The sequence below is a fragment of the Patagioenas fasciata genome, chromosome 15 (genome assembly GCF_037038585.1).
Source record: "Patagioenas fasciata isolate bPatFas1 chromosome 15, bPatFas1.hap1, whole genome shotgun sequence".
Taxonomy (NCBI): Eukaryota; Metazoa; Chordata; class Aves; order Columbiformes; family Columbidae; genus Patagioenas; species Patagioenas fasciata.
In genome coordinates this window covers 10,976,545-10,991,218 of record NC_092534.1, presented here as the reverse complement: position 1 = coordinate 10,991,218, position 14,674 = coordinate 10,976,545, and the positions used below count along the sequence as shown (strand labels likewise).

General features: G+C 44.6%; 1 protein-coding gene across 12 annotated transcripts in view; it reads left to right on the top strand.

Annotated features, from left to right (window-relative positions):
- Window positions 1–14,674, top strand: part of TNRC6A (trinucleotide repeat containing adaptor 6A) — a 72,396-nt gene that overhangs the window by 21,044 nt on the left and 36,678 nt on the right. For 4 of the 12 annotated variants that reach the window (XM_065850833.2, XM_065850828.2, XM_065850830.2 and 1 more), the window contains exons 1-4: window positions 5,291–5,453; window positions 6,044–6,091; window positions 8,428–8,463; window positions 14,238–14,328. In XM_065850833.2, the coding sequence (XP_065706905.2) occupies window positions 5,449–5,453; window positions 6,044–6,091; window positions 8,428–8,463; window positions 14,238–14,328 (180 nt within the window). In that variant the 5' untranslated portion in view covers window positions 5,291–5,448. Of the gene's footprint in view, window positions 1–5,289; window positions 5,454–5,673; window positions 6,092–6,991; window positions 7,062–8,427; window positions 8,464–14,237; window positions 14,329–14,674 lie in introns of those variants that run through there. The other 8 variants (XM_065850832.2, XM_071815343.1, XM_065850826.2 and 5 more) reach the window with 5 other exon arrangements.

Genomic DNA, 14,674 nt, shown 5'->3' with positions numbered 1-14,674 from the left:
GGTTGATATTACACATCTGCCCAGTGTGCACAGATATACACCAAAGTGTGGGTGTAGGTGCATTGATGCAGGTTTAGTGGAGACTCTGTCCCCCAGGCACTACGTTCCTTGGCTCTGGTTCCTCAGAGACCCTTCCCCAGAGTGGGGACACCAAAGGGGACACAAAGGAGGGCAGTGGTGTGTCCCTGCTGAGGTCCTGGCGCTCCCCAGGGCCCCCCCATATGCTCTCAGAGCATAAGGTGAGGCAGGATGAGAAAGGAAAGGGTGTGCAGAGGAGTGAAGACTTTGTTAAGGGCAGAAGCTCGGTATCTCAGCTTTGTCTAGAACTAAGGTATCTCCAGGAGCAGCCCATCCTCTGATAAAGGTGTCCTTGGACAGCAGGAGCTGGGCAGCCCTGACGGCAGCTGTGGGGAATTTATCTGGCAGCAGGAGGAGGAGGAGGAGGAAGGTTTCCAGCCCTGGGAGATCCAGAGGAGCAACCAGGAGCAGCCAGCCAGTGATTATAAAAAAAGCCCAAGTGAAAAAAAAAAAAAGTACATTTTGCAAGAGATATAAATGAAAATAGACAAACATTAATTCAACACTTGGGATATACCCTGCAATTTTTGTCAACTCAACACAGATTTGCAATGAATGAGATTCATGCACTGCACACCTGCAGCCAGGGACGGTGGAGATGTCGGTCCAGAGCAGCACACCCCAGTCTCTGTTATCAGAGAATTCTGGAGGGTTTGATACTGTGAATCTCAGCTGTCCTGCAGTGTTATGTGGACATACCAAATAACTATTTTCAGAGGTCCCTTCCAATCCCAAACATACTGTGATACTGTGATACATTCAGGAGCAATTTAAATAATCTAAGACTTTAACATTAGGGTTCTGAAGTGCAATGCAGCCCTGGCAAATAAATAAAGATTGGACATGTCTATTGCACTGCACCGCTTAGGAGAGCGGGGATGCGGGGACGGCGTAATTGGCTGATGCAGAGTGAAATCCAGGCTCAGCGATTCCATTTTGCAGTTGGCAGCCTTCCCAAACGCAGATCAGGGAAAGCAAGTTGGACTGGCTTTAAAACACAGGGAAATTCTTTATCTTTTACAATGTTTTGCTGATTTGAAGGGTAGGATTAAATTCCCATTTAATCACCCCAAGTTCCTGCTCTCCGCTGCTCTGATCGCTCTGTAACCGTGATGATGCTGGGAAGGCACTGGGAGCCTGGAGGCAAAGCAGGGAATTCTCTTCTCCTGAGCACAGATCTGACACTGTTTGCTGCTGCAGCCTGCGAAATCTGCACCGCCTGGTTAATCATGAGCCTTAGCCCAAGATTTTGTTTTCTGTCTGGTTTCCTGGTCTGTTTGGAAGGCAAACCCAACACTTTCCATTAGCAACTTGCAACTTTGTCATTTGTGTTTTCTCCTCCTAATTATGGATCCTACAGAGACCCAAACGTTCCTCACTAACACAGACAGCCCGGTTGATTTAATGGGGCAGCTCCTGGGCAGGCATTGTTTGTATGAGTAAGCACTGCCTGTGCAGTACCTTCGTATCGCCACCTCTCACCGTCACTGAGCTATTTTTAAATAGCTCTAAAAATGCATCCTGTAAATAAAGCCTCTACAATGAACAAGGAGAGAAGCTTCCAAGCAGAGCAACACACAGAGCCCCTGTGTTAATGAGGAGACTGGTTTCCCTTGTCTGTCAGATCACCTCATTTAGATTATTTAAGTCAAGTGCAATTTTGAAAACAATCTGTTTTGCTCGTGACAGCATCTTCATTCTGTGTAATGATGCTAAATGTAACAAGCAGCAAACGGTTATTGACGGTAAATTCTCCACGTTCCCCGGCCCGCACTTCTCACATCGCTGGATAACAGCAGCCCCTTGCTTTACTCTCCCCAGACATTAAGCAGAACGTATTTTCTGACATATTTGCTTTCCAGCTCCGTGCTGGAGCCTTCGTTTCGCGGGAAGCCCTGACAGCAAACTGCAGATAACGGGGAAGAGTGGAGGGGATGGGAAATGTTGAAATGGCACCAGCTCGTTTTTAACTGGTTTTAGTCACTATGTTTCTCCATCTCCTGTATTCTCGTGCTCCAATTATATGAAAATCCCAATTGCAAAGTTCCTGGGGGTCTGAAGATGGCAGGGCCGGGTGTGTGCCGGGCTGGCAGGGTGCAGGTGTGGCTGCTGTTGCTGGGAAAAGGTATTTGGGGATCACTGCCCAGAAGGGCATGTTTACCCAATGGTGAAAATGTAACCACAACACTCTGCCTGTGGCAGCTGCCTGGATGCAGGGCAGGGTGTTTGCCCTTGAGTAGTTGTTTCCATGATTTCTGATTTCTTCTGTGGCCATAGTGCTGTGGAGACATTCGAGCACACAACCAAAAAGCAGCTGACAGTCTAACCATAGTGTTAACAGCACTAAATACAACATTGCCCAAATCTCCACTGTTGTGCTCAGAGTGGGAAGTAGCGAGTCTGCGTCTGTGCTGAGGATGTGTGGGAAGGGTCTGCCCTGCACAGGCACCCTTGGCTTCGCCCTTTTTCTGCGCGGTGCACCAGTGCCCGCGAGGTGACCGTTGACTGGTGACACCTGTGTTCCACGCAGCCGGCCGATCATGGTGTCGATGCGAGGAGGAGCTGACGGGATGAGGAGCAGGGTCAGTTAATGCCACAGATCTGCTGACAGCGCATAACCAGCTGCAGTAGAATATTTACAAGGCAGAATGGAAGCAATTGCTGCAGCGCTCCAGTCGCTAGGAGCACGTGCATAAATAAAATTAGAGAACAATCTAAAATAATAAAGAAAGCTACAGACCTTGACTATGAATTTTATTGACAGTGGTATAATATAGTTAACAAAATGACAGAACAGGAGTACATCATGCATTTATTAGCCTTCCTAACTGAGGCCAGACTTAGCAGCAGTCCTCCTACATCAAGATAACATAAAACAGGACTGCTGTGAATGGAACAGCAAGCTAAATCAGACTACAGGAAGTAATGGCTTTCAGTTACACACAGTTACATGAGAATCCAATTTTTTTCATATGAAGAAAAATAAACAAGACCAAAATTAACTTCCAAGTTATTAACAGAAGTTAAGAGACTGATTTCAAATTGTCAGTGCCCTTTTAAGTACTTGGAAAATAATACAGTCACTTTATGCATGTGCACGCTCTGCTCACAGCAATACAAGCTGTATTATTAAGTCTCTAAGGAAAGGACAAAAATACCCTTACTGGCTACTCTGCATTGTCATAAATGCTCATCTTCCATAATGTAGGATCTTCTTCAGGTGAAAAATACTTTCCTTCATTCATGCTGACAGAAAGACAGTTGATATTGCAGCGGATTTCCAGAGACAATTGCTTGTTTGTTCAGGGCATCCATTTATTTCACAAGTGAATATCGTAGCATTCATTTTCTCACTAGCATTAATAAGAATGGTAAAGGCCAACTGCGACTGGGCTAATAAATGCTGGTAATAATGTGCAAGTGGGACGCAAAAAGGGAGTGAGAACTTCCCTCTGCCAACAAAACCACTTATCTCAGCAGCTCTTACCATAGAGCAGACAGGATGACACTTATTTCCATGTGAACAGCGGAATAGACTTGAGAAGAAAACTGAATTCCTGAACCGTAGGCACCTACAATAACAACTCAATAATAGTTTTTAAAGATTGCTTTGCAGAGATGTGGCTACAAGTGTGACACATCCTCACTGCCAGTGCAGCTGGTATGGCACCAGTTCCTTCCCAGTTCAAACCTCCTAAGCCGAACCCGATGATCTGTGTTCAGTTTCGATGCAGCTGGCTAAGAGGGGTGTGTCTGCGTCTCTCTAAGAATTTTACCCTGTGGGCATTGGAAACTGGAGATAGAAATTAGCTATAATGTTTTCAAATGCAGGTATGTTAAATGGACTCCAGATTTAAAAGCAGTACTGTAAGCAAGCTTCTTATTCTAAACGTTTCTTATTTAGCCAGTAATAACACTTTAAATTGCTCTAACTAAACTTAAAATACATGTACTCTGCGGACTTGGCCAATGAAAATGAGATCGGTTCGCTTTCATTTTGAGGCATTTTGCAGCTCTCACTTTATCAGGGTTTGGGCTACAAGGACCCAGCGCAGCGCAAGTTCCCCCTGCCAGGGACAAGTCTGTATGAACACAGTTGCTCACTGCCCCATGCTGCTCCGTGCCCCACGGCTGTCACTGCCCCACAGCTGTTCCCTGCCAGCCTGTCCGCTCCCCGCCTTGCGCTTTCTTGATGTGACTGTTCTCAGTTCTCTCCCACTATTCCCTGTCAGCCCTTTGACTGGTTTGAATTTTCTAAATTAATTTCTGGGATGTTTTTTACTGAAACCAAGTACAGTAACATGGAGTGTGGCTCACATATTCCTCACTCTTCATTTTATGTGTTTGAAGTTAGAATATCTCTGTGTAGTTTTTGGATTAAGCTTTGTGTTCACATAAATCAATTTCTAGCTAGGTTTCGAAGTGCTATATACATTTTAGCTCCCTCTGTCAACCCAATGAAGTCAGTGGAAGGATAAAAGAAAAGGCTTATCTTACTCTGTGGTGGTTATTTAGACATCAGCGCTTTTGCCCCATCAGTTTTGGTAGAGTTATCAATGCCCCAAAGTTCAGAACTGAGCGGAGCATGGTGGCAGCGCCCAGGAGCTGACAGAGCTGCCCCACGTAGGGAAAGATCTGTGTGGAAATGTGTGTATGTTCCTGCCTGAGCCTCATCCTGCACCGCTGGGGAACCACGGGCCTTTTCTCTAAGGTGTTTCACTCCATAGCACATGGAATTATGTGTGAACTTCATGACAAGGCCCACAGCAATGCAGTAACCGCTGAACTGAGCACCTGGCCAAGGGACGGTGCTGGGGAAGGTCACCCCGTCCCCATGCTGCCCTGGCCGGTGACACGGCTGTGTCACTGCAGAGCTGCGTGTGTCACTGCTGTGCCACTGCAGGGCTGTGCGTGTCACCGCAGGGCGCCCAAGCCGGGGCACACAGGCCCCCGTGACCCCCGGCCCCGTCTCCTGAGCGGGGCGGCCGCCCGGCCCCGCACACACACCCCGAACGGGAGGCCCGGGGCAGTGCGGGCCCCTCGGCGGTGACTCCCTCAAGACCCGGGGGCCTGTCCCGCGGGCTGGGGCAGTGCCCACGGCGCTGCCCGCCCCGCCGTGCCAGGCCGCCTGCCTCGGCGCCATGTCGGGGAGCAGGCGCCCCGGAAGTGCTGCGCAGGGCGGGGTTTCCCTTCCTGTGCGGCGGGGCCGGGCCGGCCGGGTGAGGAGGCAGGAAATGGCGGCGGTGCTGCAGCTGCAGCTGCCGGGCCCTCCCGCTCCGCAGTGCCGGGCCCAGGCCGCCTAGAGCCGCCGCGCCAGCGCCGGGCCCGGGCCGCAGCCACGCCGGGCCGGACTCTGAGCACTTTACATACATGAGGTAGCGGGCGGGGCCCGGCGGCGGGAAGGGCGGGCGCCACCGAGCTGAGGCGCCAGCGGGGCCGCGGGCGGGGGAGGGGCCGGGCGGCTGAGGAGCCTCCGCGCCCGGGGCGGCCCCGCTGCGGGGGGATGGGGGATCGGGCTGGCGGCTCCGGAGGTTGGGGGCGGGGGTTCCCCGGGAGCGGGAGACGGGAGCGGCCGGGCCCGGGGCCGCGATCGCCCCGCGGAGCGGAGCCCAGACCCTTGGGCTCGGTTTTGTTCGGTCCCGCGGGCTTGCGGCCCCTCAGCGCCGGGGTGCACGGGGAGGGTTCCCGGGCTGGTTCTGGACAGCACCGGGCTGAGGTGATGCAGCAGAACGGTTCCCGGGCTGGAGCAGCGCCGTGCGCTGGGGCTGGCGCTGCTTCTGCCCCGCTCGCCTCGCTGGCCCTGGGCAAACGCATCATTCGATTCCTTGGCAATCCGCGGGCTCCCGCTTCCTCCTCAAAACCAACATATGGAGCTCGATGTGCCTCTTAACCCCGCTCCAGTTTTATTTTTCACTTTGTGCTGCATTGCTGTTGACATGGAAACCAACACCACTTTCTGTTCCAGAGAATTGGAAGCTAAAGCTACCAAAGAAGTCGAAAGAAAACTAAGCAGGTAAGATACTCATTTAAATTCCCTCCCGCAGTTCAGATCAAGAGTTAGCCTTGGGCTAGAAATCATTGCGGGCTTTATCTGGAGCTTTAATCTCATGGTAATTGTAATGATAAAAACCCCTTGAATTTGAAAATGTCCTCTATTGCACAGAGAAAGCTCTGCAATGTTAGTTAATTCTATCCGCTAAACACCTTTTTAGCGTGTTTTCTTATGCAAAATAAAAATATCAGGTTCTATAATAGAATTTCCTTAATACAGTAGGTTTTTGAAGGGGAAAATTAACTTACTTTTCTGTAACAAGTAACAATAACTAAAACATGCATGGAGGGTTTGTTTGCTTTTTTCTGTACAGTTTGTGCGAATATCGCTGGGAGCCAAGAAGTAGTTGCTTTTGGCCAGAAACTCACTTTGAACTCAACATACACTGTATGTTGCCATATAACTCTTAGGGTTTTGCCTCTTTCCATGAAGAGTTAAAGATGGTGAATTTCCAGGTAGAAGTTAGTTTGTATTTGAGAACTCTGTAGAAGGGACAGTTTCTTTTTTTATGTTCCTTAGCTGAAGAGTCAAGAGTTGAATTGAGAATTCTGTACCTGTAATATACACCACTTTTGTATTTAAGAAGTTATGTCTTCTGCACCATTTATTTTTGGTAGGGTGACTTGCTTGCAAATATTTACCTTTCTGTTGTTGACATTCTTTTTGACTTTTGTCCTGCTTTCTTCTTGTGTCCTCTTCCAGTTAGGCCTCAAAGAGACTTTTGCTTTTAAACTTCTAAGGGGACTTCTACTAGGGCCATTTGAAATGTGCTGAAACTCTGAATATAACCAATAGAGTATTAGTTTTTGTTGCCTTGTCTTTTTTCTTATTTACTGTGCCTAAGCAGTCTCCAACTTCCAGATTGATTTGTGATTGCACTCTGGAAACTGATTGGTTTTCCCCTGCTGTCATGGGTGTCTTCCTCTTTTAGGTAATATGCTTAAGCATGAATAATTTTTCTGGTTTTGTTGCTGAAATGTATGAAATCTTTCAGATACACTTGGCATATTGCTTTTAAATACAATGTCAAGGTCATTGTTAAATGGACTTTACTTGAAGGGAATTATTTCAAATTGTAACTCTTTAATCTGTCCAGAAAAGGCACCAAAGTGCCGTTTAAAGAGAAGAAAAAAAAATCATTGGTGTTCTGTGGAAAGCATTCAGTGTGCACTTGATTCCAGAAGTGATTTCAGGACGATATTATTTAGATGAACTGAGTGCTAAATTCTAAACAACATTGTGGTGCAAGTCTCAGTTCTCTGGTTTTTGTGAGTCCTGTCCCACTGGCAGAGGGACAAGAGGTGACAGGGAATGATGGAGCTGCCTCGACTCAGGGTTCATGGGCTGGGGACAGAGGCAGGTCTGGATAAATGCTGCTGTGGAATGGGACTCTGGGTTCTCTGACACAGAGGGATCAATTTTATGCATTTAAAAGATTCAGAACCGGGTTTAAGTTAATGATAAAGTAGCTGTTGTTTCGAAAACCTGCAGTTTAACTGGTTTAGGTTTAGCGAGGGAATTTTCATCACGTGGGCACAGAGCCTGATAAAACACTGCCATGCCTGCTCTGGATCCGCCTGATTAATTGTTTTATCGTTGTAGGACTCAACAGATAGCCCTCATGCTTTCTTTAATGCCATGATTTGCAATCTTATTAAATTTGCAGTGCCCTAGTCGAATTGTAAAAGAGCAAGTATCTTTTCCTGGGAAAGGTGAATAGGCCTGTGCTGCGGTTTTTCTTAACCCAAAATTGGATGGCATATATATGGGATGTTGGCATTGCTGCAGGCATGTTGTGAAGTCAGGTTTGGAGTTTATGCTTCTAAATTAATGGACAGAAAAGACTGTTTTATATTATTAGAACTCTTGACCTGGGCTGCAGGTTCACGGTCGGATAAGTATTATGGCTTTTACTACAGCTTGTCCAGTTGGAGTGATTAGTGCTTTAAACTCAGGATTAGTAATTTGGCTTGTTTGGCCTTTTGGAAAAGAATCTTCATTTAATCCCTGCTCTCTTATAAAATGCAGATATGCCTGGTCCTGTGCAAACATTTCTGATCTCAAAATAAACATAGTGCATGGTTTGCAACAGTAATTCAAATAAATCTATTGCACGCTGTATCATTGCATAATGTTCCAAATTAAATGTCACCTGTTTAATCTACTGCTGATCAGGAACTGTCCATTATTAACTGAAGAAATGTGAGAGTTAAATTTGTTTACAGTCGGGAATGGTAAAAATCACCATTTTGTTCTTCTGATTTAAGAAATAACTTTTTATTCTGTTTGGTAAACAGGGCTTTCCTGCCTCATTTATGTGGAACTGAGAGAAGGTAAATATCTGAAATATGTGTACAATTTATTTGTTTCCAAACACAGGAATTAGACTCCACAAGCATGCACATTACAGGGAAGATGCACACACTGCTTTTCTCACCTGTGTTTCTGCTCTGGAGATTACCTCTGCATTGCATGCAGACTATCCATGTTCTGGGAGAGCAAACTTTTTACCTAAAATCATGTAGACCTCGAGATTTCATACATGTATTCTACTAACTTTCTGCTGTACTTTTTTTTTTTTTTCCCCACTCTTCCATGTTAGAATAACCACCATATTTCCATGAGGCTTTCCATATTTGCTTAGAAAAAAGATGAGATGGCTCGGTGATAGAAGAGTAGAGAAGCAGTGAGAACTGTAGTTGTTTCTGTTTAAGCACTTGATTTTCTGTTGGGTGTTTGGGGGTGTGGGTTTTCTCCTGATAAACTTCTTGTGGGAAGACTGCTGCTGTCAAATGGGACGAGTTTACTGCGAAGGGACAGCATTCTGTTCATACTTCTCAAGACCTTTGGAGATACTTAGTCAAACCCATGCATTCCTTTCTCCTCTACACACACTTTTCCAGGTCATGCATCATTGTCAGGTTGCTCCCTTAAGGTAACTTGCGATTACCTTTTCATTTTGCAGTCTTAGAGCACATGTGTTGTGCGCTGTACTTGTTGAGTCTGCGCTGGTACGGGTGAAGCAGCCTAGAGGCCGAGTGCTCTTAGATTGAGCTGCTGGACTTTGCAGTCATTTGGGTTTGTGCATCTGCTGCAGATACTTTATGTGACCAGTGTGGCTATGGAGACACAGTTTAATCATCATCTTCATTCCGCCTTTGTAAATGGAGATAGGGACTGTTTAGTGCTGCCACTGAAGTCTTGTGTATTTAGATTGGGAAAGGTGTGTGTTTTGTGTGCTTGGGTAGTGGAGAACATTGCAGGTGGAACTCCAGGGTGAAACTGCTATTATTCCAGAAATACAGCCATTATTCCACAGCTATGACATCTTTACAGTGCATATAGTTGGGAACATGGTTTAGTTGAGCCAACATCTGCAGCAGGAAAACAGGAAAGACAAGTGCATTCCAAGTCATTGATAGTGGTAGACGTGGTAGTTAGAATTCTATTGCTTCCCTTTTAGGGTGATAATTTAAAGACTGAGGTATTGAAAAGCAAAAAAGAAAGTAGCTGACACATTTACTAATTAATTATTCATTGAAGTAATTGTTTCAGTTTTTAACTTGGCAGCACCTCTTCTATATGTTAATAGCTGGAAAGAATTAACACATACACACACACAGGACATCTGTAAATAAGTGGTTTTGTTTTGTTATCTGTGCCTGAGGCTTTCTTTCCTCCTCTGTAATATGCTGAGTGGTTTTAGTTGCCAGAATGTTTCCATTTAAGGCACTGGTGGGTTTTGTTGGGTTTTTTTGTTAAGTTCAAAGTACAGTTTTCTATTCCATAAGCTTGAAGAGTGCTCTTTTTGGTGTAGTATGCTATTTTGTGGGAAGCACTGATAAAGGAATTGGAGGATCCTTTTTTAATCAAAATACGCATTTTCTAATTGTTTCTTGTGTAATACTGGTTTAGTAGAAAAGCTAGCTATTGGTTTTTATAGAAACTGAGATTTTTTTTTTGATTTTTATGTAATTGCATAATTTAAACAAATATTAGGGAACTTGTTAGAATACAGAAAAGTAGTCAAAACTGATTCTCAGCAATATGTTTGAAAGTCAGTGTAGAATATCAGACCTAAGTTGAACATATACTATGTGCATGCATACATGTTTACTGTCTTTGCAGAACTGTAAAAGGTTTTTCAGTGCCCGATCCTTCAGTGTAGCTGTCCGACAGTGTTCCACTGGGGCACTGCGAGTTAATTAATAACTAGAAGGAAAGCAAATGGTGGAAAGCATTTATTTCTTTATTTAAAAAAAATATATTTTATGTATTTGTCACTGGCAATTTTAGAGTGGTTTCAAAAACCACTGTGTATAATCACTGTTAATTCTTACTTTGGTGTTTAGTCCGTGTAGTAAATAGGTGAAAGTCCATAACTAGTTAGGCGGAACTGCTGGTTGGGGTTCGGTAGCAGTTGTGCTGGTGCTGCTCCTGTGCCCAGGATGGGCTGAGGGACATGCATCCTTTTGGAAAATGGACCCATAAATCTCTTACCTGCAGTTAGGAACACGGGGCCGCTCAGAGGGTGGCTGGTTGTTCAGCTGGGCTCCTCTCACCAGCGGCAAAGCGCTTCCCGTGCACCACCCCTGCCCGCTGCTGCCTGCCACCAGCGCCACGTGGGGTCACCCGTGTGTCAGCACCAGCACCACACGGGGGTCATCCGTGTTTGATGTGCAGGGCCACAGCAATGGCACCAAACCCTGGCAGGTGCTTCAGAGGCCACGTGTTTGGGAGAGCCTCTTCCCAGCCTAGCTTCTAGGAGCAGTTGTGCGCAGGGCAGTGGTGTCAGAGAGCTGTGCAACAGTGTCTCACAAGCTGTACAGCGGTGTCTCCAAGCTGTGCAGCACCATCTCGTGGGCCCCATGCCTTCCACAGGGCTCAGCAGCTGCTGTGCTTGGCCAGCAGCTGCCAGCCGGGAGCTCTGCAGCACATTTGTGAGGGGCTGTTCTGTTCTCCGGTGTGCAGACGCCAGGGCCTAGGGGGGCGATGCTGCTGCGCAGGTGGTTCGGTTTGGGTGGATGCTGGTAACTGGCATTAGAGGGAACTGCAACCTGCTGCATCGCGGAGCTGGAACTCGCTGTGTGCAAGTGATAAACGCTTCCAGAGATGAAAACCAAGTTCAAGTCATTATAATGCAGTGCCATGTCTTAGATCTTAATTTGTGTCAGAATTCTTTTCATAACCATAATTTCCTCATTGAGGTGACTAGAATTGTAATTTTATTGTGGCATAATGTTTCCCTTTTGTGTATTATAACAGCAAAGATAGCATGCTGCACAAACATTAATTATTGCATCCTCAGTATGTCTTCCAGGGCAAATATGGGTGTACTTGATGTTCCTCTTCTGTAATGTAAGAATGAAGGTTAAATAGGTGTATTTCAACCCAGGTATTTTTACAGTGCTGGAGCGTTTGAAATTAAAGATCAATGTAACTTTGTTTTCAATAATAATAATAAGTGTGGAGTACTTAGCAGGAATAGGTAGCTATTAAAGTCTAAGATGTTAAATGGGAAATACTATGTAATACTTCTCTTACTCAAAGAGCAGCATTAAAAATGTAGCTTGTTTGTTATATGTTCTAGTGGGTGTTGGAATCCACTGCATAAATACTGTCATTTGCTGTCTGTTGAGAGGGCTGTGTGTTAATGTGTTAGAACAGAGGAAACCTGTGCTTTCAGCTGTCAAGAATGGAAATTCAGGAATTCTGCTTCAGACTGTGATGACTTGGCAGGCAAATCCAAATCAGTGTTTCTCGGTGAGAGGGTAGCGGGGATGGGATGACCTTCCTTGAGAGATTTGGCTTTCAGTGAAGAACATGGGCAGTAAGGGCCTTACTGTTGTTATTTCACTGTACAGTGGGTTAGTTCTGCTTTCCAGTCACTGAGGTTTAACGTTATAATGATAATCTAATACTCTTTTAAAAACTGCCATGAATGGGTATGGGTTTTTTTTTTTTCAGGGGTCATCTAGGGTCCTGGTGCTAATCACAGGGGGTTTTTAATGTGTTCTGAGCCGACTTTATAATCTAAAATCTATTTTTCTTAAATGCTTGGAAACAGAATTTCTTAAATACTTGAAAACACTGAGAGTCAGTGTTACCAGCATCAGTTTGGTTACAAATGCTCAGGATGCCAGACAGTGAAGGACAACGCTGATGTATGTATCACCCTCATAAGTGCACAGATGTCACTGCAGGTTGATCATTACCTCAAATTTGCAAAGCATTCAAGGGATTGTTTTAACTGACACTGACCAGCTGTAATTGTTTTCTGTGGTTATGTGACTGATGGCTTAGTTGTCCGTGAAATACTTTTTGATACCTAATTGCAAATGCAAGATTGCTTTTTGCTCTAACACAGTCCTCAGTGAATCTCATATCCAAATGATGAAACTGTTATAAAATGCAAACTAACCGAGTTGTGTTTGATAGTTTGTGATTTGTCTTGCAGTGCAACTGACATAGAGGAGTGTCAGAAATAACATTTTTAGCTTTTCTTTTTAATATCAACACATTGGAAGGAATTATTTTTAAAAAAGAAATAACGTACACTTGCTGTCTGTTATTAGAAAATAATAAAAGCCAGAATTTGGTCTGTGGAAACTTTTCAAAGTGGTGGTTGGTCGGTCTGTGATAGGTTACTCTGTGTGTATGTGACGGAAAGAGCACTGGGGTTGTTTGGCTGCTCTGTGTCCCAACGGCCGCAGCTCTGCAGCTGGTGATACCTGCAGTGTCACCCACGGCACCAGGCAGGTCTCTGGGAACTTGGAACAGTCACCCTGCGAGGGGTGGGAGAGAAAAGGGATCTGGGCTACAGTAAATCAGTGTTACTCCAACAGGAGAGAGCACTGGGAAAAGAAGCAGGTAGAAGATGAATTTGAATTTGCAGCAAGAATGAAGATCTCAGCAAGCAGGGATGAAAATTGCTCTTTCTATGTGGTAGTACAGGCCCAAGTAGCCATGCTCTGAAGAGTCTGTGTTTACAGAGGGAAATCAGAAAAAGTATTTGTAATTAAGAAGGCAAATACATGTTAATTTTGTGAATATAAAACTTTCCTCTCTCCCTACAAATAGATTTTTACCATCTAGATAAAGTATAACTGTTGTCTGGCAGCAGAAATACTATAAAAATACCTTTGAGAAGAATGCTTGAGTTACCCAAAATGTTATCATATGATTTTTTTTTTCTTGTGTACTAATATTAATAGTCTCAGAAGTTTCTATGCCCTATAAATATTTGAAGTATTGCAGACTTTCTTCTTCCACAGTTAATATCGTGGAAAATGCTACCAGATCTGTTTTTGTTTGAAACTACTGTTAACAATAAATAGCCAAGTGGCCACAAGTTTTGAAATTTAAATACAAGTATCATTATTTCAGCATTGTCCTTCCTGGGAGGAGAACCCCTTTGAACTGTCCCAGCGGGACAAGGGAGCAGTTCAGAGCTCAGTGGTTTAGTGTGTAACGTTTGTATGAAGTGAATTTAGATTAGTGTAATAAGTTTTGTTTTCACTTTTGCCAACATAGAGTTTTGTCCCTGGTGTAAGATACTCTAAAGTTGCTCTGGTCTGACCATGCACTTCAGTTCGTGTCCCTTCTTGTTCACGTCTCCCTTATGTGAGCACTACTGCCCATACAGATACACAGCAGCTGAATTGGCCCCTGCTCTGGCAGGAGAACGTGTGTCTGGTTGTTTCTTGGCTGAGGTGCCGTTCAGGATCCACTTGCGGGGTGGGTGCCATGGGATGCGTGGCCAGGGAGCCCATTGCTGGGTGTATGGGAGAGCACAGGATCACAGGAGCAGGTACAGATTAAACAGCATTGGAATTTGTGCTGGGTTTTGAATCAAATTAATGTCTAAGCCTTCATCATAAGTCTTAGAAAAAAGAAAGCCTTAACATGTAGCTTGACACTGCATCAGCTCTTAAAGTTTTGTCGCTTGTGATTTGCAATGAAAATACAGTCCCTACAGAAATGTTATCCAATTAGAAGTAAAATTCCCCAGTTCCTTTTGTGTCACTGTGAATTAATTGTTCTAAAATGAATCTAAGTGTGTACAGATTGTATTTTGGGAGAGTTAATTACAAACTGTGTGGTTCAGGGATTTAGTGCAAGAAGAGGAAGAACAGTTGATGGAAGAAAGGAAAAAGAGAAAAGAAGACAAGAAGAAGAAGGAAGCTGCTCAAAAAAAGGTATGTTGAACATGAAAAAGCAAAACCCTGTGCTTGTGTATTACTTCTGTGTCATCACCAGTAAATACTGGTTTAGCTGTTGTTATTTAGAAGTGTTTTCTGTTTAATGTTTTAAGCTTTACATGTACTGTCAGTTAGTGGTAACTGAGATATTAAGCATCTTCGTTCCTTCAGAGATTAAATATTCTTCTGACATGACCGTTCTTTGTCGTGATTGTCAGTTGAAGTGGTTTAAAGTTTGAATATTTCCTCAGTGTTAGTGCATTTATTAGTAGAATAAAATGGACAATTTTATTTAAGACAGAGGCTTCCAGCTGTATCCTTACTTTAGTGTATCTTATCCTTC